Source organism: Melanerpes formicivorus, unplaced genomic scaffold, assembly GCF_026170545.1.
Source record: "Melanerpes formicivorus ecotype bairdi unplaced genomic scaffold, bMelFor1.0.p_v2 SCAF_30, whole genome shotgun sequence".
NCBI classification, from domain to species: Eukaryota; Metazoa; Chordata; class Aves; order Piciformes; family Picidae; genus Melanerpes; species Melanerpes formicivorus.
The window spans coordinates 2,833,028-2,856,976 of NW_027142382.1; the positions used below are offsets into that span (position 1 = coordinate 2,833,028).

Consider the following 23,949-nt stretch of genomic DNA (forward strand, 5'->3'; position numbering starts at 1 on the left):
TCTAAAGCTTCTCCTGACTGCTAGTCCTGTACTCAGTCATCAGACTAGTGTTGCTCTTAGTAGTGCAGTAAGTATTGCTACTTTCATAAAAAGTGCCTAGTAACACCCTAAAATGTTTTAAAACACAGATACTGTAATGTGAGTAAAATTAATCTGTAAAAGATATATTTGTCAGAAATAACCAAGAAAATCCTTATTTTTATTGCAGAAAGGAAACAAAAAACCACAAGGGGTAAGACCAAGTAGGAAAACACACATTACTGATTCCAATGACACTTGGAGAAGTAAACTGCAGAAGGACAGTGTTAAAAGAAGTGATGAAACAAAAGCATGGTGGGCTCACTACAAATCAAGCTTTGCTGAATTTTCCGAGCAAGCCACTACTTTCATTAGAAGTAGCAGCAACAAAAATTATTTGCGATGTAATTGGATGGGACCTTACATGAGCTGTAATACAACCCCTCACAGATATCCAGCACATAAATATAAACCTGCATTTTTATCACAGAATCATTTAGGCTGAAAAAGACCTTTAAGACCATTCAGTCCAACCATTAACCTAGTACATTTAAGCCCACCACTAAACCATGTCCCTAAGTATCACACATACACTTATCTGAAATATCTACAGGCATGGTGACTCCTTCACTTTCCCAGGTGTCCTGTTCCAGTGCTTGACAACATTTCAGTGAAGAAACTGTTCACTTGTTCGTTGGAAGAAACCAACCTCCATCTCATACAACTTCCTTTTAGGTAGTTGTAGATAACAAGATGTCCCTGAGCCTCCTCTTCTGCAGGCTAAACTACCCCAGCTCTCTCAGCCATTCAAGCATTATTAAGAAATGTTACCTTGAGTGCTTTATAGATTTATAGATTTAAACAAAGCATTAGAAAATAAATTAATACATTTAAATTAAATTTGATATTGAATTAAATTAAATATAAAATATATAAAGTAAAATAAATCGATGAGTAAAGGAGGAATCAAAATGAAAACCAAGAGAATGAGAAAGCAATTAAGATTTCAGTATTAAATTTAAGATACTAGAAAAATTAGGGGCAATAGTCAATATCACTGTGAAGGATAATGCACCACTTTTCATTGCCAAGGGTCAGGAAGAAAACCACATACAATTAGTTGACACCTCCCTCTGGCAGACAGGCAAACAGGAAAAGATAAACCACACAATCTGAGCACAGGTCAATGCTGAGTAAGAAGTGAAGTGAGAAATGCACACAAAATCTGTCAGATTATTTTTTTTTAAAAGTAATATTTTCTCCTTTAGCAAAAGTTTCCTTTGAGAAAACTAAGCACAAGTGGAAAGAGTCGTTTTGAGCTATTGACTTCCCAGCAGGAGCAGGAAGGTCATTGTCCCCCTGTACTCTGCATTGGTTAGGCCACACCATGAGTACTGTGTCCAGTTCTGGGCCTCTCAGTTTAAGAAGGACATCGAGACACTTGAATGTGTCCAGAGAAGGGCAACAAGGCTGGGGAGAGGCCTTGAGCACAAGCCCTATGAGGAGAGGCTGATGAGGAGAGGCTGAGGGAACTGGGGTTGTTTAGCTTGGAGAAGAGGAGGCTCAGGGGTGACCTCATTGACCTCTACAACTACCTGAAGGGTGGTTGTAGCCAGGAAAGGGTTGGTCTCTTCTCCCAGGCAACCAGCACCAGAACAAGGGGACACAGTCTCAAGCTGTGCCAGGGGAGGTTTAGACTCGAGGTGAGGAGGAAGTTCTTCACCGAGCGAGTCATTCGTCATTGGAACGGGTTGCCCAGGGAGGTGGTTGAGTCATCGTCCCTGGAGGTGTTCAAGCGGAGATTGGACGTGGCACTTGGTGCCATGGTCTAGTCATGGGGTCTGTGGTGACAGGTTGGTCTTGATGATCTTTGAGGTGTCTTCCAACCTTTGTGATACTGTGATACTAACATGGTAGAACTTCGGTAGTAATAACAAAGACAAGGTTGAGTATTTGATCATCAGCAGAACAGAGAGAAAGATAATTTTCTGAATCTTTTTAGGATAACCTTAAAAACCCAGATTATCTAAAAAAAAAAACACAAAAAACCACAACCACCCAACAAAAAAAGTGTGTCATCCCATATAAGACTATTCTTACCTGCATTCTGAGATGAAACAACTTTTGCTGATGGAACTTTTAAATTAACTCTGCTAGCTGCCAAGACTGGAATAGAGAACTTCTCAGGAACCTCAAAGAATTCTGGCATGCTCACTTCTACACTGTAGTCCACACACTTCAGCTCTGGGGGCAATTTATAGGCTTTCAGGAGTGCCTGTCTCTGCAAGTGAAGGAATGATGTGCACATATGAACAATCACCTCATAACTTCTGGAAAAGACTGACACCCCAAACCAGAAACAGCAACTGGAACAGGAAGCCTCTCATGTTACAATGTGAACTTCAAGCCCCATGACACTGCTCCAGCCAGCATTTTCATTTTGAAGCTGGTCTGACAGCAGCATGGTGCTGAATATCAGCAGCAGATTCAACTCAGCCCAATACAGACTTCAAAAAGAATATTTCAAAGAAAAGTTGATTGTTCTTAAGGATTATTACTAACAGTAATATGGTCAAATTACTAATCAAATGAACTGGGTTGGGGTTCTGCACTGGGTTTGTGCTTTGTCATTTTTATTATGTTTATATTGTCATTATTTCTCTTGTTTTAATACAAAACTCACATTCCCTTGCAGATCTACAATCTCCCATTGCTTTGTTTTAACCATTAATACATCCATCCAATATTAAACAGAAAATAAAATGGAATTTGGGAATCTCATAAGCTTGATTGCTTATATGGTGTTTGGACACCATGAATACCAAAAAAAAAGATTGCCATTGAAGGTTTTTATCCTGTGAAGAACTGCTGGAATGTATGTGACTGAAAAATGCTCATCAGAGCAAAATATGAACAGTTATTTTGTTCCTGTACTTGCACCACTTGTATGGTGCAAATATAATTCACAGAAAAGACAAGGAGCATTGTTATGTGAACTGAAAACCTGACCTCACTATTTATCAATTTCTGAACTTCACTGATATTATTCTCTCTCTCTCACACACACAAGTTTAAAACTCAGTAGGTTCTAATAATTCATTTTTCTCTGATAGGACAGAAATAACAGACAACTTTACAGTGCAAATACAAATTACTTCCTTCTGACATAGTGGGAAGCTTCAACCCAGGAGAATTACGTGTATTTACCATAGATTCATATAATCATAGAGAGGTTTGGTTTGGAAGGGACCTTGAAAGGTCATCTAGTCCAACCCCCCTGCAGTAAGTAGAGACATCCTCCAATAGATCTCTTTTCCCAGAGCCTTGTTGAGCCTCATCCTGAATATCTCCAGGGATAGGGCCTCAACTACATCCCCAGGCAACCTCTTCCAGTGTTCCACCACCCTCATGATAAAGAGCTTGTTCCTAACATCCAATCTAAATCTGTCCTTCTCTAATTCCAAACCATTACACCTTGTCCTATCACTACAGGCCTTTGGAAACAGTCCCTCTCCAGCCTTCATATCAGCCCCATTCACGTACTGGAAAGCCAGTATTGGGTCTCCCTGCACCTGATTTCGATAATTGGATCATTTCCCAGTATTGAACAGAACTCCAACATTATTTAAATGTTTGGAAAGTCTTAATCAACAAAAATAAATGCAAGATGACAGTATGACCCCAATGAACACATGTCAATTATAATTATCTTGAAGAGATATCTTATGATTTTTAAAAAGTCAGTGAAGTGTTTAACTTTAGTATCCTTCATCTTGCTACCTCACTTTTACAGATGTATTAGAGAAAAAAAGAGACAGATGGTTAGCGGTACACAGTCAGGGAACACTTCAGGTGTTTCCTGGTACCTTGTCACAGACTAAAGGTATGGAAATATTTTTAGTGAGAGACCCAGAACTCTTTGAAGGGGGAAAAGAAAAAAAAAATCCTGCCAGCACACACAAGACTAAACCTTATTATCTCAAAGGGTAACATTTCCAAGAAAAGAGATGATGTCTAATAAAATTCAGGTTAAAACTGCAGCTGCTCTCCTCATTTTTAGCATTTTTCAGGGCAATAAGTGTTAAATAGAATTTAATACCTTAACTGATCATCAATTACAGGCCTAAGGCTGCTGTGCTGCCATAAGACAGATTCCAGCATGTACTTCATCAATGTAATGGTTCATAATATCCCAAGTGTGGTAGTATTATTACCAGTTAAGAACGTATTTGCATTCACTTCACTGAATTTTTTAATTATTTTTTTAAGATTTTTTTTTTTAAGGATTGCAGGGTATGAAAAACATACTGATCAATTTTCCAAGGTATTCTCTGCAATCTACCATCTCTATATTCTGTTACACAGTGCTGAGGCACCTTACTCTTCCCTCGCGTATTACTGGTTTCCAAATCCTAATTTAGCCAAATTTCTTCTTTCCAGGAATTAACTTCTGAAACCATTCCTCATGCATAAAAGAATTCTGTCATCTCAGTCTGGCAGACTCCTTGTGACCAATCATGTTTGACATCTCCCTTAATCCCATAACAAAAGATAAGTGATGTAATATAAAAGGCATTGGTCCCGCTTATAAGTCTGACAAATTGAAATCAGACCACAGATACTTTTGTGAGAAGTTCATTCCCATTCAAGGGCACTTAGTGTAACTTTTTAATTACAGTATCTTCTCTCTTCAAGGACACTGTGATTCTTCCTCAAAAATACCCCAACTGTACTGGGGGGGAAAAAAAGGCCAATTGTCCAAATTGAGCTTATAGCTTTTCCATAATGACATGTTAGATCGCAAAATCCTTAGAAGATCAGAGCTGGACCTATGCATGATGAGATTCTGCTACATCAGCCAAGCACAGAAGCCACAGGTTCAAATACACAAGGTATCTGGTTATTTTCCATTAATGAAAACTGACATCACTACTACCATGATGTTCTAAGATAAAAATACTCAACATTGTTCAGTCATGTGGACAGCAGGACAGAAAGAAAAACCCCAGTGTCCTAATGCCTGGAACTGGATGAAAATACAGACCTGTTGTCCACGTTGCAATGAGCCATGTATTCAAAGGGAGGTAAAATGGAGTGCAAATAAACACTTGTTTGATCTTAACTATGGAGATACATCTGGACACACAGGGAAGTGCAAGCTTCAGCTTTGAGATTCTTGTAGAACAGGTCTTTCTTTCCTGTCATAATGTCTAAATATACAAGATGTCTGGTGCCACTGACTATGATGAAAGAGTTTTGTATGTACAAACAGGGCCTAATCTGTGCCTTCCTTTTATTCAATTCCTTCTACTTACTAACTTTAATAAAAACATGTTCTTCCACATTCCTTCCCCTTTCTTCCCTGGTGTCCCTTTTCTTCCTTGCTATCTATGTTCACCTAAACTTCCCTGCTACAGCTTTCTCGTATTCATCACTAAGAAAGGCCATTTGTAATTATTGACAATAATGCCAGTCCCAACCTTAACAGTGGCAGAGCTGCACCCTATAGTCCTTTTACTCCTACCTAAAAAATCTTATAGGAGGAAGCAATTTAATAAAACACTCAGAAAGCAAGAAATTAACACAATTGCATACTTTAAAAATAAAATTCAGGAGTTTTCTAAGATTTTTCATTAAGTCAACTAAAAAATTCAGCCAGAATTGCACATGCAATCAAGTTATTGTTTATTTTCTGGGGTTTTACAGGGCTTATGTAAGTAAAATTAAATAGCATAAAACTACTGATTTTAACTTCTCATTTTCCTTTAAATAGAGAAATCTGTGTCTTGGAATTCTTACCGCTTTAGCATCCTTGCTTCCTATCTCTTAATTACTTCTTTAACTGCTTTATTAAATTGTGATGCTATTTGGTTTCACATTTGTTTGCTTGTTTTTCTTGTTGGTTTTTAAATTACACCAAAGTTTAAGAATGAGAAAAATCATTTAACAAACTGTTTGGATTATTTTGGCAGTAGAGGTTACTTCTGAGAAATAGAAAGGGAGATAGAAGGTTACCTACTTAACCCTGTGGTTAATAAATTCTTCAGAGTCTAAGATTGTAAAAAAATATAATATTAACATTCCATTTCTTGCAGAACTGTTTAATGAGCTAACTTTAATTTATAAAGTAAAGCTTCTTTCCATTGAATGTCCATTTACAAGCTCCTCAGACTTGTTTACAGTACTCAGATTGCACATTATCTAAGACTGTCCTGGTAGTAACTCTACTTAGAACAAAAAAAGCCCCAACAGGATAAATTGGTTCTGATCAACAGTGCAGCTTTTATGGGAAAGAGATTTAAAATAGCTAACTGACTAAATAAAGCACATGATTTTTTTTCTTACTTCTAATCATTAAAGAAAATCAAAATAGACCTCTTTTTTGTACAGTAAGGGAAAAAAAACAGTAAAAATACAATACAAAACAGCTAGGACTTTCAACCACATGTATAGAATGGGTCAAGCTCAAGTTATTGAATATACATATCCAGTTTGACCAAAAAAACTACAGCCTACCTTCATTACTGCTTTCTAAGTGATTTAAGTAAATGTGTAAAAATTTTGCTAAGAATGGAAAGCATGCAATTACTTTGTTGTGCACTCTGTACTTGTTATTGAATTTGACAGGCAAAAAATGGCACAAGTAGTACTAATGTAAGGGCATTTTCCCTACTGTCCATCCATTATAGAACACAATGACACCTGAAAGAAGTGAATTGGAAGGTGGAATAGAAATCAAATGAGAGTAACAAATTTCAAGAGACGCTAGCTTTATCTCTAACCTCCACCATATAATCCAAAATATTTCATGAACCTAAATAATTCATTAAACCACAGGAGATGTGATGTTTTTTGGTGGTGGTGGTGCAATTTAGACAATGAAACTATAACCATACTTCAGCTCACAATTTAATTCCAGAAAACTTGTCCCCCTCAAAAAAAGTTTCTTCCATTAATGCCACCAGAGTTTCTACATTGTCACTTTTATAAAGACAGTAAGTGGAAAAAGCTTAAGAACACTTTCCAGAATTTAATCTGCACAACTGTTTATCATAATAAGATACTACTAATGTGTAAAGTCTTATCTACATCATTATATAGCACAACTTCTCCATTATATTTTCATAAGCAATTATAAGTCTTTCTGTATATCGTGCATAATATTTCTCTCCACATCATAGCCACACTTCTCATAATTTATTCAGTGTTAGTATCCATCATTATGCATTTTATAACTACTCTAATTGTCCTCCACTCTTCTAAGATACATTTCATTTCAGAATTCATATTAGGTCTTAGCACACCTATTGATACAAAGAGTGTTTCTATTATGTTCTTTCTTGATTACATCCACAGCTTCAGAGCAGGCAAGTCTTTCATCAAGTATTTGCTAAATGACTATGATACTAAAGGACTTCAGTTATGAAAAGTTTATCAAATGTTACCACAGTAGTGAACTAGCTACAATCCAAAAGGAAAACATTTGAGGCTAGATTACATGCTTACAATTCTTTTCCTATTGCAAACACATAACAGATTAAATCTACTCTGCCCTTTTTTCCTCATTTAATATGTTTTATATTACCTTTTAAGCTTTCCTGTAAACAAAAAGCATGAATTTAGCAACATCAAGACACCAGGGAAAATTCTCTTCCCCTTAGTACTGGGAATTGCATAAATTACTGGGTGCCATGCTGAGGGGATGCTGTAAATGGAACTCTGGAACAACACAGATGGCCAGAAATCTGTCTGAGGCAAAGTAACATCAGATTCAGAAGGGACATTAAAACCCAGAGTGTGGCTAATAGCCATGGAAGGTTACATCTGAATTCTACATGACACAAAAAAACCCCTTGCTTATTTGACAGTATTGCAATTATATGTTTCCTCACTAGCAGTAATTGAATGCCTAAGAGATTATCCTGGGAGGACGTTTTGTTTCCAGATGTGGAAGTCTTGGGAAAATATCTCTAGCTTAAAACAATATACAAGTAGAGAGCTATAGCTTAAAAGGACAATTTCTAATTTTCCAAAACTGGGGTTTTTTTACTGATTGCAAGACAAGAAGACATCTTTCCTGCTCTCTTATTTATTCTCAAAGTGTATTCCTTAAAAAAAATAATGAATGTGTAAAATTCTTGTTTGAGAATGTTTGCTTCTTACAAAAATGTGCATAAGGAAGGATAATAATAAATATATCTATTACACAGAGTGTGAAAGCTTTTTATTCAGTGGGTATTTTTTCAGAAGCAAACTGAAGTAAAATGCTAATGCTCCTTTTAACTGCAGATAGGATTTCTTAAAGGAAGCACTTCATAATAGCATGGGGTGAAGAAACAGATTCAGAGCGAACGCTTCAATATTGCAGGATCTGAGGGGATTTGGGATTAGTAAGTGTCAGAAAACAGAATGTTAAAAAAAAACAAACCCATAACTTCATACTATTTCCTGAAACTTAAAAAGTCAGTCCTACAAACCAAGAACAGGCAAATAATTGCAGTAGCAGATCACTCTGTTGCTCACCTCTACTCTGGACAGCCCTAACAATGCAGTTGCTACTCGAACACTACTGCTCTGCAGAGTCCCTGTGATCTTTCTTCTTTCATATTCAATAGTAGACATCTGCTGTTGTGCAGCAATGGCCAGAGCCCTCTCTCTTGACTTATTGATCAATGGAATACTCAGATTTTCTTCAAGAATCTGACCAAGGCCACATTTCAAAAATAAAACTGGCTTTCCTGTACTGGGACCTGTTAAACAAAAAACAAAAAACAAACAAAACAAAACAAAAATTCAAACAAAAACTGCTACTAGTATAACTATATAGAGTATCAAAAATCTGTAATCTTCAAATAAGAAATAAAATAAAATAAATAATTAAAAAGGGAAAACAAAAAACAGAATACAAATTTCCTTTGATGTTTAATTACATGCTATTAGTAATAGAATCATAGGATGGTCTGGGTTGGAAAGGACCTCCAAAGGCTATATAGGCCAAGCCCCAGTCCAAAAGTCACCTAGTCCAACCCCCAGTCCAGTACACAGTATTTACTACAATAAGCCTTTTTAAAATTTATAATCATAATGGGGAAAGAGAAATAAACACAGACTAAAATCCAAACCAAAATTTGCTTTTGGTAAAAAATAAGAAGTTCTAGACTTTAGTATTACTGCTCATAAGAGTGTAATTACAGTTTTAAAAAGTCTTTCTGCAACCTACTCAACACAGACACTATTTTACCTCTCCAGGTGATGTTGCATCCCTTCTAAAAGAAGCCAGCAGCAATTATTTCAAATAATAGCTGCAGGGTTTCTGAAATAGGTCTGGCAGCAGTTTATTACTGGATGTGCAGAAACAAAAGGGTTGGATGGCCTGTCAAATTGCAACACTGCATACAAAATTTGTGAGTTTAAACTAGAAAAATTCTAGGTAAACATAACTTTTCTTGGTTCATCTTGCTACAATTCATATTCTGAAGCCAAAAATAAATCATGAAAAGGTACTTATGTAGACTATGTTGAAAACAATACAACAAAGTCTAAGTAGGTCATTAACAAGCAGCTGTTGCTCTGAAGAGAATGGACTGGCAAGCATTAAAAGAAATATCTGATAGTTACACTGTAATATTTTTCTTATACTTCACTGTAAGCAACTGCTTTAACCAGATGTATTTAATTTTAACAAAAATGCCCAGGAATTAAGAGTATTTGCAGAAGATAATTGTGAAATTTTACTCTTTTCTGTTCAGTTTACCTTCTAATGTACTGCTGACATGCAAAATATTTGGACTATCCATTGGAAGTAGTTCTGAAGGCAAAGGTGTATCCCCTGTTCCCTCTATCAGGTATATGAACTCTCCAATCTGAAACACAATATATACATCAGAATACAAACCTACATACAAAATTCAAAGAACAACTCATGCAGAAGGCAAAGTCTTAAACCTAAAACCAAAACTCTCCTATCAATAGTTAAGATCTGACTTGTGAAACAATTTACATACTCAGGAGACCTGCTATTTAAAAATGATGGTTAAAGAAAAGAAAACTATCATTTGAAACCCTGGCATGACATAAAGTACCTTTATTTGTGACTATTAAATCTGAAAACTCCTCATATAATTTAACTGGGTGACAATACCCTGACCCATAAATACAGCACTAAAGTCAATTCTAATTATGTGGTGTAGCTACATGCAATTAAAACATATTCACAAGCTTACTTAATTGCTCATCAATGTAATATTTTGGGGTTTTTTAATAAATGTTTACAGTAATTCTGAGTCAGTAACATTTCTCCAGAAAGAGAAAAAAGAAGAGAAGTCAATACAGGTCATCATCAGGTACAAATTAACAATTAAGAAGTAATAAAGTGAACTAATGTGAATTATTTAATGAGAAATAATTTTTAAACCTACAGAAACTTGAAAGTAAATTTAGACACAGCCTGGGCAAAAAGGAAGATAGTAATTTATCATAGAGGAAAGAATAAATTCATTAGCAAAGAAACAACACTTTCAATCATAGACAAAAAAAATAGTGTGCAAATAGCATATTTCAAATAAATAAATATATAAAGAAACAACTCACTAAGAGGTTACAGCTTTTAAAGGTCACAATCAGAAAACATCAAAACTAAAAGATAGCTAAATTAAATACTTGTATATTGCAAGGTAAAGGATCAAATGCTGCTGCAACAACTGATAAAATCTGTGCATAAGGTCATCTCTATTGCCATAAATCACACTCTGTAAAACTCTGCCCTAAAAATGCATATTTTGTCTTCTCTTTCTTTCATTCCAGATATGAAGGAAATAATGTATTATATTATTTAGACAATTTGGCAACCAGTGGAGTGTTTCCCCTTTATTAGTAGTCAATAATATAAGACAAGCCTGCTTTTTATTTTACCTTTATTCATAGTTTCATCAGATATTTATTCTTAAGGCTGAAATCACTGCAATTATGTTTTTGACCGAGAAGAAGGAAATCTATTCAGCTCTGATGGCATTTTGTGCCCTTCCTTGATTCAACTGTTCAGACAAATCTTCTTTGAGAAGGATTTAAAAAAAAAAAAAACTACAGCAAAATTGGTTTCCCACACACAAAGTAATAGCCACTCCTGGGAACCCATTTAAACAGAAATTATTCCTATTCGACACAGAGATTTGGATCCATAAGGACCATTAATAAGCTTACTGTATATACAACCGATGTCATGAATGTACTGGTTGCTAGGATGCCATTCTACTATCAGCTACTTCTCTTGTCACTGCTGACATCAATATGCTTACAGGTAGGAAAAAAACATTCCCATTTTTCTCTTTGCTTTGAAGAATTGTTGCTTTTTGAACTCCACAGAATGACACCCCTCTCCTCTTTCTTCTGAGATTTTTTCCTGATGCTTGGAATAGGATGGATATTTTGCTGTATTTTAAGAGTTTAGCTAGTATGCCCACAGGTTTAGGGCTTTATATTGCCATTTTCCATCATCTGCAAACAGGATAGCAGCGATGTTTTGTAAGGCTTACTGCTAATAAAAGTAGTTAATAAAATAGCTGTTGAACTGCTGTTAGCTATTTATCTAATCTTACTGGCATTTCACAAGACTAGCTACCAGGAATTTGCAGTTCTCCACAGAAGTCAGTAATTAGGAAAAAGAGATAGCAAATTGTTCATTGTGATTTAATTTTATATTAGACATTGACCTGTGAGGGTCTGAACTGACATTATTGACCAGTGAGGGTCTGAACTGACATATTGAACTGTGACTTAATAAATTATTATTATTATCATTGAAATCATAGGTTGTTTACATTTTAATTAGCTTACAGAAACAAAGTGACCCAGTTATGTTTAACTCCAAAAGGAGGAGAACAGGGACACTTTCCACTAGACTGGGTTGTTGTAAGCCACATCCATCCTGGCCTGGAGCATTTCCAGGGAAAAACTACTTCTCTTGGCAGCCTGCTCCAGTCTTTCACCATCTCTACAGTAAATATTTTTTCCCAAATTTCTAATTTAAATCTATTCTATTTCAGTTTAAAACTGTTACTCCTTATCCTATCACTTTACTCCCTGATAAAGCATCCCTCACCATCTTTCCTATAGTCCCCGTTTAAGTACTGAAAGGCCACTATAAGGTCTCCAGATTCTCCAAGCTGAACAACCCCAACTGTTTCTGCCTGTCAACTAGTTCTTTAAGAATAGTGACTAGTAGCTAGGTGTCTAAATTTAGGTGTTTATTCTCCACCATTGGAGCTGCCAGAAGTGTTCTTTTCTCTTTCCACCTGAAGTATGTCTGTACCTTAGCTCTGACTATATTTCCTATATTTGCTTTCCTTCCATTGCCATGTCTCCATTTCCCTTCTCTTCATTAAATTATTTAGGTTTCAGGTTCTATACTTAACATATCGTGAGTCTTCCATTAACAGCCAGGGTATATACTTCCACTTCTAATAAAGAAATGCCAATAACAGAAGTTTAAAGGAAGAGTACAAGATCCTAACAAGTAAAAGAAGATTCTTCCTATATTTGTGCTCACAAACCATTTCCAAAAGTTAGTACACAGATCACCTCCTTATAGTTGCATACATGTATAAAAAACTTTATCTTAAACGACATACATCACCAATTTGCATATTCATTTACCCTCTTTACATATTATTGACAAATATACAGTGATTCTTAACTGATTAAGCTACCGCACAAAAAGCACTCACAGAACATTCTATTCTTACCAGTTCATTAGCCAGAATGACAGTGCAGTAACGTTTCTCCAGATTAAAGGGAAGGAATTGAATATCTAAGCCTGCAGAACCTTTCCCTTCCAAGAACAGGTCTTGCATGGGACTGAGGAACTCAGGCAAGAGGCTGGATTGGTAAGCTGTTAAAATAAGTTTAAATGGTTATTTAGACACAAAATCACAGAAAACATCCAGTTGGAAGAGACCTCCAAGATCACCCAGTCCAATCCTTGAGCCAGCACTGAGGAGTCAACAATAAAACAAGTCTCTAAGCACCAGGTCCACACACTGCTCAAACACTCCAGGGATGGTGACTCTGCCACTGCCCTGAGCAGACCATTGCAATGTGCAGGGCTTGCAAAATAATGAGGTTGTCTAAGCTTAAATACAAGGATACTATAAACAGCCTCTATTAGTCAGTATTTAATGCACATTGATAACCAGTAGTCAGTATTTACTGGTATCCTCATGTAAATTCACTGCAATATTGCATGCTGTATTATTGAAATATATCTTGCTAACTACTTGTAATCTTCTGTCCACAGAAACAATGGTAGGGAAACCAGACAGTTCTCACCACCAAAAACTCTTTAAGGATGTATAGCCCATATGCAAATGACTACTGCCAGAGAGAAGAGTACAGTTTACCATTTAAACACACAATCTTGCTCTCAGTAGCAATGGCTATGTTACATTATAGTTTGAAACCCTGCAGGACAGACAAAAGGTAAATACTGGCAAGATTGCTTCTTCATTTGTGTCACTTTCACAAATGCATTGAGCTGAGTAGGGGCTTGCTTCATAAAATACTAAGAAGCTTAGGGTTCAAACTGGCACAGTTTGACTACTTTCCCACTGTGTGTTTTCATCCCTAAACATATTTTAATAATGCAGACCCCCTTAGAAATAGATTTTCATTCAGGATTGGCTGGCTAGCTTCCTGTGCAGTTCAGTAGACTTTAGAATAGAAGTGAAAGTGAAGGTAATAAAAATTAGTGAAGACCACATAAGAAACCTACACCAAAATCTGGCCTACTAAATAGACTCGATTCACCCCTCAAAACCTGAAGGTAGGTATTGCTACTACCTACCTTTTCTCTCCATAGTCCAAACTGGTTTTGAAACAATAAAACTACAAATTTGTCAATATTTATGCTTTAACCAACAGTTAAGTCTAACACCAAGAGGAGTGGAGTCCCACTTTTACCCTTCCATCAAATAAGGTAAGGCAGTGCTAAGAGCAACTAATTTTTTACTAAATAGGACACTATCTTCCAAACTCATCTTCATTTCAAGTGCTCATTCAAAGTATGTCAAACTGTGGAGCAGACTGAACTACTCTTGTGAGAAGACCTTTCTCCTCACTTTCCTTCTGGATTCTGGGAAATTGAAACAACTGAAAAGAAGTAACAATAAATAATATAGGGGCTTTTTTCTTTACTATTTTCTTCATTTTTACTATGGCTGTTCCAAAAGACGATATACTATTCCTAATTCCTATTGTTCTCCACTTGGGACTCTTGCCTCCATGCTTTCTCAGGTCAGTGTGGAAAACACACGCAGAAGACTCTTCTTCAGGTTTTGTTCACCATGTTATTGACAGAAGAGTGGGGAATTATTCTCAAATAAAAATGTAATTCTACAAGAAACTAAAACATAATTTTCTTTCCCAAGACCCAAAATGCCATCAAAAATATCTCTGTATCTCTAACCCTACTGAAGCTATTAAAACCTTTGTAAGCTATTCACAAATTGGTATAATAATTGTAGCCCTCTTACTAAGGTACATACTTTTTTTCTTTTTAGGAACTGTGTATTGGTTCCTAATTACATTCAGAATACAATGAGATAATTGATATATCTAGGAGGGTTAGATTGTTATGGTTATAAATCTGCCTTCCATGTGACCTCATGAGGGAACAGTAATAATTTCCAAGAGGATAAAATAAATTCCATAAGGGCATTCCTACAAGTTTTGCTCAAGTGGACTTGACGCAGCCTTCAGAAAAGGCTGTAGCTCTGGATTGATATAATTTTAACAAAACTGTTGACTGGCATTTCATAAGAAATAAGATCAAGAAATGCACAACCCCTCCTGAGGAGTATTTGCAAAAATAAGTTACATAAGCTGCAAAGGCTCCACACCAGACCCTCATGAAGCCAACCCATGGGCACTTAAAAAAAAGAAGCAAAATAGATATCTATTTTTGTTTTCCTTTTTCTTTTTTTTTCCAATGGTTAAATCATCACAACTACACTGCAGACCTAGGTATCATTGCACTCAGTTAAACTCTCCTAGAAATCCATTACTAAGCATACCTATAAATAATAATTGCTGAACAGAATTTAATGTCAAAAAACTTGCCTATGTAAACAATCTGGTTTCTACCTATCTAGAGATACTTACAGCAATTTAAGATGTCCTCTTCATTTAGATCTTCAGGAAGCACTTCATTTTTAAAATTCAGTATTTTCTTTTCAGAACTAAAAGGGAAAAAAAAATAAAATGAAAGCAATACTCTGAAGCTGGATGTTTCCATTATGGATAGCTTCATTCCACTTTTTATGAATAAATTCATAGATCCATAGAATACCAGGCTGGAAGGGACCTCAAGGATCATCCAGTCCAACCTTGCAGTGTAAGAATATACTTTAAATGAGAGGGCAAAGCACCTAGTCAAGCTGGGCCTTAAAACTGTCTAATGTAGGGGAATCTACCACCTCCCTTGGGAGTTTATTCCAATGTTCAATAGTTGAAATGATGAAAAACAGTTTTCTGGCACCCAATCTGAACCTCTGAGTAGAAAATAGAATGTTTTTAAGAAACAAAACAACAATACAAACCATCTACCTACTAATAACATTATATACCACCTCTTCTGCTTAAGTTAGTAGTTATATTTACAGCAGAGCCAGACCATGCTCCCTTCAAATAACCAGTATCATATGTCTGCAATATTCCCATAAGCAAAATTCCATGTAAAAAACCCCAAACCCTACAGAGCAAACAAACAAAATTTTCCAAAATTAAATAAATAAACCCAACCATTTTGCCAGCCCAAAGTACTCCAGCCCAATAACACTTCTGTGGGACTTCAGCCCCAACTCTTCTCTTTATCATTTCAATATCCTATGGGATAGACAAAGAATTATTCCCTGGCACACTGTGGAGGGGCAAGGCCTTGCATTCCTCTGATACTCCTATTTGTCTTCTATTCAGTCTTCCCAAGTTTTCACCCTAAAACTACACTATAGGAATACATCTAAATATCTGTAAACCAAACTCAGTTTAGATAGACTGTGCTCACCCTCGGGTTTACATTTATAGCCCTTGTGGGCATGTCAGTCTTCCTTTGCCACTTTATCAGAACACACTTCTGAGGCCAGATGTCATTTTTTTAAGCACCACTGTTTTGATTGCAGCATTTTGATGCAGCATTGTCTTATAGCGATGAATTGTGAAATCTTTTGACAAACAGATCTGGTTTAGTCTTGAGAAGAGAAGACTGAGAGAGCATCTCATCATTGTCTATAAATATCTGAGGGGTGGGTGTCAAGTGGAGGGGCCAACCTCTTTTTGGTGGTATGCAACAATAAGACAAGAAACGACAGTAACAAGCTTGGACATAGAAGATTTCACCTCAACATGAGGAGGGTGACAGAGCACAGGAACAGGCTGCCTAGACAGGTTGTAGAGTCTCCTTCTCTGGAGACATTCAAAACCTGCCTGGATGCATTCCTGTGCTGAGTACCCTAGGTGATCCTGATTTGGCAGGGGGGTTGGACTCAGTGATCTCTGGAGGTCACTTCCAACCTCTAATGTTCTGAGATTCTGTGGTGCTGGAAGGCTGAACCAAACACCCAGTTAAGGTGTCTGACACTGATGTTCACAGAATTGGTGTTGTTGCAAGGGTATATAAGGAACAAGCTCACATCACATCTTTGTGGAATCCTTGTTGAATCACTTATGGTGGTAGGTCAATTTGTTAATTAATTTTTTATGTATTTATGAACAAAGGTGTTTGACTCAAGGGGTACAAAAAAAAAAGAAAAGAAAAAAAAGAATCCCCAAAAAATGCCAAATAAAACTAACTCTTCTCCCAGGCAGCCAGTACCAGAACAAGAGGACACAGTCTCAGGCTGCACCAGGGGAGGTTTAGGCTGGATGTTAGGAAGAAGTTCTATACAGAGAGAGTGATTGCCCATTGGAATGCGCTGCCTGAGGAGGTGGTGGTCACCATCATTGGAGGTTTTCAGGAGGAGACTTGATGGGGTGCTTGTTGCCATGGGTTAGTTGTTTAGGTGGGTTGGATTGGTTGATGGGTTGGACGCGATGATCTTGAAGGTCTCTTCCAACCTGGTTTATTCTATTCTATTCTAACTGAAGTGTAGTAGAAAAGAACAGTTATACCGAAAAACAAAAACCTCTTTGCTTATTCCCATCTCCCTCAGCAAATTTTACTTCAGCATATTTCCTTGATATGATTTTATATCTGTTTTTGTTTTTATCTTCCTTCACAAATAATTCCTGTTATTGTTCATAGGAGATAAGTGTAGTTGTGCTTAAGGAAGGAGAGGGTTTTCTTAATTTACAGCAAGCACAATGCTCATAGATGCTGAAAAATGTACTGTAATATATCACCAAAAATAAAATACAGTGAGATTCAGCTCTAGACTCAGGTTTAATACTACCTACATATAAAAGTCATTCTTCCCTCGCAGCAAAATTTAATGAACCACATTACAGCAAACAATTATTGCATACAGTACTTGATAGCTATTGGGTCTCTCTTAGAATAAATAGTTAATCTTGCTGGGCTAAGGAAAAAAAAATCACAAGTAAACGGACTTGTAAAACCCTCAGAATATGCTACCCTGGAGATTCATTTTAATACTTATACTTAAAGGGTACTTTTCAGAAAGGAACATGATCTCTGAGGTATGCTAGTACTACATACTATTTATTCTGTACTTATTTGTAAGTAGCTCATAAAAATACAGATTTCATATAAAATGTCCTATTTTTCATTGCTTTATCTTTGAATCAGAATGCCAAGTCATGATTGCAAAAAAAACCCACAGGAACTACAGCAGAAGAATCACTGGAAAAGTAAAAAAATCATCAAAAGCTGCATGAACATACAAAGTGCACATTTCTTCACTTGGATGAACTATACTTTTAATAAGTCCTATTTTCAGAGTTCAATAATGGAGAAATGCATTGCACTGATTTGACATGATATTGAACATCTCTCTTGACCATTTTTTTCTCACCCCAATGAACAAAGCAGCTGCAGATAAGAGGGAGAAAGAAATAAAATTGTGTTGTAGCAGACATAAATGTTGGGTCTCATTCAGAAACAGCATCTCATTCAGTAACAAAACCAAAGAGAATATAATTAAGATCAGGAAGGTATAATAGCATGGTTATACTCACAGCCTGGCTCAGCACCTTCACTTTTAGTACACAGAGGAATAAGGAAAAGGATTAGGCAGAATACCTTAAAGCTGACATACAATAAGCCTACACAGACTGTTTGTATCGATATGAACTGGGAGATGAATGGCTTTAGAGCAGCCCTGTGGAAGAGGGCTTGAGGGTGCTGATGAAGCAAACAAACAAAAATATTAGATATGAGCCAGCAATGTACATTTGCAGTCCACAAAGCAAATTGCATCTTAGACTGCAACAAAAGAAACATGTATAGCAGGTCAAGGGAGACAATTCTCCACTCTGCTGAGGTGAGATACTACTTGCAGTTGAGGCCCCCAGTATAAGACAGACATGGACCTGTTGAAGCAAGTTCAGAGGAGGGCCATGAAAATCAGAGGGCTGAAATACCTCTGCTATGAAAAACAGGCTGAAAGAGTTGAAGCTGTTCAGCCTGAAAAAAGACTACAGGAAGATCCTACTGTAACCTTTGAATGCTTAAAGAGGGGGCATAAAACAAAGATAGAGTCAGACTTTTTACCAGGGCCTGTAAGGGATGGGACAAGGGATAACAGTTATAAACTAAAAGAGGGTAGATCTAGATTACATTATTCTTTATGATGATTTTTATGAGACATTCTAACAAGTTATCCAGAGAAGCTCTAGAAATCTCATAATTGAAAGTGCTTCTCCTTTAGTTTTAGTATTAAATGTATTAAATGTTACTATTAAATGTAACCTTGAATTTTTGCTCTCATTAAATACCTTTTTTTTTAAGTGGGTACCATTCAAGATACCAACACACTTTCTCTATGCTGAGACATGTCCAATGACTGACACAAATCTTTAGTTCTCAAACCTTTTTCATTCTCACTTTCCCCTTTAAACTTGACTATCCATGATTCTGATTTACATCCTATCTCTTCATGCCCACAAAGCTCTCTGCCTGTTAATCTAAGTTTGTTGGTAATTACCTCGCTGTCTAACAAATGGAGAAAGTGAAAGCTGAAATACCTTCTTTTGTACTATAAGCCTTAATAATAGATCTTCCTCTTTATCTTTCCTTGACTCTCATTGAAATTGCTCTCTGATTTTTTATTCTTTGACATTATTGTCTTTACTAAGCTTACTTTGAACTCTCCTTCTACTTCTGTATTTCCTGTCCATGGTCAGCTAAATCTAGATGAAATTGTATTAATTTATGTCAATAAATCCACACTAGTAATCCCTTATTCTCTTCTTGCATCTCCAGAAGCCTATTGAACCTGTACACTTTACAATTCAGTACAATTAGAATTCTAGAGTACTTATTTACAAATAGGGAGTTGACTTAACTATTGCACCTTTAAACATCTCTACCTCCTTGATGCCAGGAATGAGAATTAATCCTGCTACACTGAGCTGTAGCCAATTGTCAGCATTTCAGTCATCTAAGTCACCAGTTTCCCATATCCCAGCACCAACAGAATCATAGAATCGATAAGGTTGGAAAAGACATCAAAGATCATTGAATCCAACCTGTCACCACAGACCTCATGACTACTACATTGCACCAAGTGCCACGTCCAATCCTCCCTTGAACACCTCCACGGATGGTGACTCCACCACCTCCCTGGGCAGCCCATTCTAATGCCTAACAGCTCTCTCTGTGAAGAACTTTCTCCTCACCTTGGGTCTAAACTTCCCCTGGTGCAGCTTGAGACTGTGTCCTCTTGTTCTGGTGCTGGTTGCCTGGGAGAAGAGACTAACCCCCTCCTGGCTACAACCACCCTTCATAGCTCACCTTTCAATCCTAGTTTCTCTAACACTTTTTCCAATAAGCAGAATTGCACACCTTTTTATTTTTTACAGGTTTTATCTTTTGTCCAGTGTTTAAGTCATCTGTAAAATGTTTTTAAATGTTACACAATTCTACAATCTTTCCATGCCCTAACCTAAAATTCTTTACAGCAGGCATGCAGATAACTATACACAAAGATGTAACACTAATTGAAGTGTATCATTCAAAAAATTGTAGTTAGCAGTTGCCGTGAAGAACTTACCTCAACATTTGCTCTTGCTTTACTTGCATGGCTTGATATACTTGCTCTGGCTGTATTAAATTACTTGTGGATTCCAGCAAAATGACCCTGGGGTATGGCAAGTATATATAATGATCACATTTTTAACTTACAAAACAAAGACAAAATTCAGTTTATTCTAACTTTTAAATGAAATTTTTGCAAAGAAGCTTATTAATTTCAGCTTGTATCTTATATCCTGTTAGAGGTGACTATACCAAATCCATCCTGGGTAGAAAAGAGAAATTTAATTTGCAGCCTCTGCAGCATGCTTATTAAACAGATCAGTGAAAAAGGCCAAATTTTTTATGGAAAAGTTTCTGGTAAATAAATGAATGGCACAAACTAAAGCTTAGGCTCTAGAAGACTAAAGACAAAGCATGGAGTCAGACCACATAAACAGATTTTAAAGGGGCACAGTACTCTATTTCTTTTGTATTAAGAAAACAACATTTATAATAACTCTGTAGTTGTTCAGTCGACAATGCATGCAAATGAAATATTAGATTAACTGATAGTGGTGTGGGCCCCAGGGCAAAAGCATGTGTTTTCCTTTTGTGTGCCTGAAAATTTAAACAGCAGGAGAAGGCAGACTGGGGGGAAAATGACCATCTATTAATTAATGTCCTTTGTTTCTCTTTGGAATTTGGCTGGACCTCAGCCAAACACAAAAGTACAAGCAAGGTTCATGAACTTCATTTGATTAAAGCTCTAGCTTTATGGCTAACACTGAGATGGATTTCAATTAAGGCTTATTTGTGTTCATTATTTGTTATGATAGCTTCCACTTCATAGTGCCTGCAGCAAATTTGTTAATGTAAATCTCTATAATTCAGCATCAAGGTTTTACATTTTTAAGAAGAAGAAAATTATGGAAGAGACTTGACAAAGCAGCACGATCATTAAAGACGTGTCTTTAAAACATTGTCTACCTGAATATGCCATCAGTCCTGAAGGGATTAGTAACATTCAGGGTAAGTTTTTTCAGCTCATAACATGGGGATTTGCATTTCAATATATCCTAAAAGACAAAAAAAATCTACATCAATATGGAAAAAAAAAGTTGCAAGACTGTATTCATGTATAATACATAAACATACAGGAAAATATTACAATAATACAAGCCCTGTGAGGAGAGGCTGAGGGAGCTGGGATTGTACAACCTGGAGAGGAGGAGGCTCAGGGGAGACCTTATTGCTCTCTACAACTACCTGAAGGGAGGTTGTAGCCAGGAAGGGGTTGGCCTCTTCTCTCAGGCAACCAGCACCAGAACAAGAGGACACAGTCTCAAGATGCACCAGGGGAGGTTTAGGCTTGAGGTGAGGAGAAAGTTCTTCACAGAGAGAGTTGTTAGCCATTGGAATGTGCTGCCCAAGGAGATGGTGGAGTCACTATCCTTGGAGGTGTTCAAGAGGGGATTGGACATGGCACTTGGTGCCATGGTTTAGTAGTCATGAGGTCTGTGGTGACAGGTTGGACTCGATGATCTTTGAGGTCTCTTCCAACCTGGTTGATTCTATGATAATGGAGGAGGGGGAGGGGCATACATGACTCATTAATGTTTATAAGTATGTAAAGGGTGAGTGCTAAGAAGATGGAGTCAGGCAATTCTCTGTGATGCCCAGCAACAGCACAAGGGGCAATAGGTGGAAGTTGAGGCATAGGAAGTTCCATGGAAACATGAGGAAAAAATTTTCACTGTGAGGGTGACAGAACACTGAACAGACTACCCAGGGAGATTGTGGAGTCTCCCTCTCCAGAGATATTCAAAACCTGCCTGGATGCATTTCAGTGTGACCTGGTATAGGTGATCCTGCTCTGGCAGGAGGGTTGGACTAGATGACCTTTCAAGGTCCCTTGCAGCCCCTAACATTCTGTGAGTCTGTGCGATTCTGATTACACAGACTGGAACCATGTGTTTAACCACTGATGACTACAAAATTGATAGAATTTAAGTTCTATGCTTTGTTGACAGCAAAGAACAGCTAAAGACTATTTAAACATGCATTTAAATTTTAAACATTCTTCCAAATGATAGCAAAAGGCCAAGGATGAAGCTATCTTCCTTTTTCCTTCTTATCTTTACATGTCATCTATCTTTTCCTCTTGCTTCGACCTTCACTTCTAGCATTATAATCTCTTGCTATAGTGGAAAGAGAGTCACATAAAAAAATCAAAATGAAACAAAATAAAGCAAGCCACATAAACACCAGCTAAGTTCAGAAGAGGACATATCCAGATCTGCTCAATGAATGTTTGGTAACACATGTCTACCTCTGCTCTATTTCTTGGGTATATCTTAAACCTACAGACTTTCTAAAGTTAAAAAAAAACCCACAGATAAACCTAGCAGCATCTAACAAAAATATACTGTCTATCTACATCAGACACCTGAAGTCACTGGGTTGAAGCATAACATTGCCTCTGCAATGGAGTTTCTAAAAGCATTCATATGGTGAAAGGGCTTTGGATTTATTTTCAGAGCAATCAGTGCCAACATTTTAAATTTATTCAGGATCTAAGTGTGATTTATTCCCTTCAGAAGCTATGGTACTCCTCTAGGCTTTTCCCTGCAGGCACATGGACTAATACTGGATATCTGAAAATTCAGGTGTCAGTAGATAATGCTGATTTTCATTTGTATTCTTACCTCAGTTCAGTTTTGTTTGACACAACACACAGATTAACAACATTTTTGTGACACTATTAAGCATGCACACAGAAACTTACAGCAGGCTCAATATGCTTGACTTCAGATTTCAGAGAGAATGTCAGTGAGACACCTTGAATTCCACCCACATGCTTTGGGATCAGTAGCAACACTGCTTCAGCAGGGCGCAGAAACCGACTAATGAATTTCACATTTATACTTGTTTGCCTCCTAGGAAAAATAGTAATAATAACAGTAGTGTAAATAGGCACAAAATCATGACTCAGAAATCACTCTGAAATGTCATTTCAGGAGCACCTTTTAGAGCCTATGGAAGGGAAGGGGATTAGAAAAATTCTTTTCTTCTGAAGTACTTTGTTGTAGTTCAATCTTCTGCTTAAGAGCACCTTAAAACACTCTAATAGAAGAACTATATAGATGGAAAAAGAATAATATTGAGTCCTTTTGCCTTTTCACGACCTCAGCATGTAGCTTAATTTTTCTTCCCACACACTCTAGGCGTAGGAAAGCCTCTTTCTTTATAGTATTACCCTAAGTTAACAAGTTTTAGTCTGGAAAGTAGAAGATTTAGAGGGGATTTAATAAATGTTTATAAATATCTGAGAGCTGGGTGTCAGGAGGGAGGGGACAGGCTCTTCTCACTTCCCCCATGTGATAGGACAAGGAGCAATGGATGTAAGCTGCAGCACAGGAGGTTCCACCTCAACACAAGAAGGAACTTCTTTACTGTAAGGGTCACAGACCACTGGAACAGGCTCCCCAGAGAGGTTGTGGAGTCTCCTTCTCTGGAGACTTTCAAGGCCCATCTGGATGCATTCCTCTGTGACCTGAGCTAGACTGTATGGTCCTGCTCTGGCAGGGGCGTTGGACTCCATAATCTCTTTGGGTCCCTTCCAACCCCTGACATCCTGTGATCCTGTGAAAAACTTAGTGTGGCAGTTTAGGCTGGGGGCCACCTGTTGCTGCCCCACAAGTTATACCTCCAGTGTCCTGAGGGTCCAGCCCAGTAGGTGGACACAGGAA

The 23,949-nt window shown here is 37.1% G+C and overlaps 1 protein-coding gene across 1 annotated transcript in view; it reads right to left on the reverse strand.

The window, feature by feature from the left end:
• CFAP47 (cilia and flagella associated protein 47) overlaps positions 1-23,949 on the reverse strand; it is a 299,349-nt gene that overhangs the window by 171,523 nt on the left and 103,877 nt on the right. The window contains exons 38-45 of the mRNA XM_068155062.1: positions 22,986-23,136; positions 21,188-21,276; positions 20,238-20,324; positions 15,172-15,248; positions 12,759-12,904; positions 9,773-9,881; positions 8,542-8,768; positions 2,119-2,299 (exon numbers count right to left, since the gene is read on the reverse strand). Of these exons, the coding sequence (XP_068011163.1) occupies positions 2,119-2,299; positions 8,542-8,768; positions 9,773-9,881; positions 12,759-12,904; positions 15,172-15,248; positions 20,238-20,324; positions 21,188-21,276; positions 22,986-23,136 (1,067 nt within the window). The remainder of the gene's footprint in view (positions 1-2,118; positions 2,300-8,541; positions 8,769-9,772; positions 9,882-12,758; positions 12,905-15,171; positions 15,249-20,237; positions 20,325-21,187; positions 21,277-22,985; positions 23,137-23,949) is intronic.